At 33.3% G+C, this 1,581-nt stretch overlaps 1 protein-coding gene across 1 annotated transcript in view; it reads right to left on the reverse strand.

Moving 5' to 3' along the window:
• The window catches only part of EMWEY_00054750 (DNA polymerase alpha catalytic subunit, putative), a gene marked incomplete at both ends in the record, with an annotated part of 4,282 nt that extends 3,686 nt beyond the window's left edge, over positions 1-596 (reverse strand). Inside the window, one exon of the mRNA XM_013480153.1 lies at positions 507-596. Coding sequence (XP_013335607.1) covers positions 507-596 — 90 coding nt within the window. The remainder of the gene's footprint in view (positions 1-506) is intronic.
• Positions 597-1,581: the final 985 nt, after the last annotated feature.

Below are 1,581 nucleotides of genomic sequence, written 5' to 3' on the forward strand. Positions count from 1 at the left end.
TATACACTAAGAAGAGAAAGGAGGAGACAAGGAGAAAAAAAGAGACAAAAAAGGAGAAGAAAAGAGACAAAAAAGGAGAAAAAAAGAGACAAAAAAGGAGACATATAAGAGAGATAATAAGGAACAATAAACAGAGAGGAAGAAATACTGCTATTGCTGCTGCTGCTGCTGCTGCTGCTGCTGCTGCTGCTTCTATTGCTGCTACTGTTGCTGCTGCTCCTCGTTATGCTGTTGCTGCTGTTTCTTCCTCCATTATATTATCTCCTTTTGCTGCTGTTATTCCTCTGCATGCAACTCCCTCTATATATCTATCTAAACCCTAAACCCTAAACCCTAAACCCTAAACCCTAAACCCTAAACCCTCGAGGAGAGGTCTAATGCCTGTATAGTCCTAAACCCTACAGATTAACCTCATATATATTCTCAAACCCTAAACCCTAAACCCTAAACCCTAGGGGTAACAAGAGACATAAACCCTAAACCCTAAACCCTAAACCCTAATTTACCTCATATTGTTCTGTTGCTTTTGCTTCTCCTCTTCTTTGTTTTCTTATCTTCTCTAGGGCAGAGAGAGCCCCGCTCTTAGAGGACGACATTGTTGTTGCTGCTGCTGTTGCTGCTGTTGCTGCTGCTGTTGCTTTTGCTGTTGCTGCTGTTGCTGCTGCTGCTGTTGCTGCAGCAGCAGCAACAACAAATAATTGACGTGTTTCTTACTAGAGAGGGTTTGCTGCTCCCCTCGAGGGGGGCCTCTTCTTTGTGTTATACACTAAGCAAGAAGAAAAGGATAAAAAAAGAGTATAATAAGGGTATTAATAAATAAATAAATGGTAAAAAAGAAGTAAATAATATAAAAAAAGGGTTTATAAGGATAAAGGTGCATATACACCCCAATAAACAACCATTTATACACCAGGGGTGTTGCTGCCTATACACCGTGGGGGGGTTGTTGCTGCTGCTGCTGCTGCTGTTATATAAAAAAGAAGAAGAAATGTTTGTATTTTTTCCTTCTTTTTATAAAATAAAAAGAAAATAAATTAAATATAATTAAATTATATTAATTTATTTAATTTAATTATATAAATATAAACAATTTATTCTCTTTTTCTTCCTCTTTCTTCGGGTGTACATGCAGCTCCTAGTAATACCATCGCCGATACCGCCTCTCTTTCTTTCTTCTTTTTCCTTCTTATTCTTTTTATAAGGAAATTTAATTCTTTTTCTTCTTTTTTCTTCTTATTTATAATTAAATTTGATTAATTTAATTTATTTTTATCTTTTTATTCCTTTTTATAATTAAATTTCCTCTTTTTTTAGGTGTATAGGCAGCTATTCATTGTCCGTGTGCTCTCTTCTACCTCTTCTTCTTTATCTTCTTATTTATTATTTATTATTTACTATTTATTTATTTATTATTTATTCTTTTTTATTTATTTTATTTATATATTATTTCTTTTTATTTCTTTATTCTTATTTACTTCTCTCTTCTTAATTAATTAGATAATACATCGTTGTACTGTTACCCCTCTTCCTTTTATTCCCTCCCCTAATATATATATAATATATATAATACGTATGTAATAT

This window comes from Eimeria maxima, genomic scaffold, assembly GCF_000499605.1.
Source record: "Eimeria maxima Weybridge genomic scaffold, Emw_scaff1676, whole genome shotgun sequence".
Lineage (NCBI taxonomy): Eukaryota > Apicomplexa > Conoidasida > Eucoccidiorida > Eimeriidae > Eimeria > Eimeria maxima.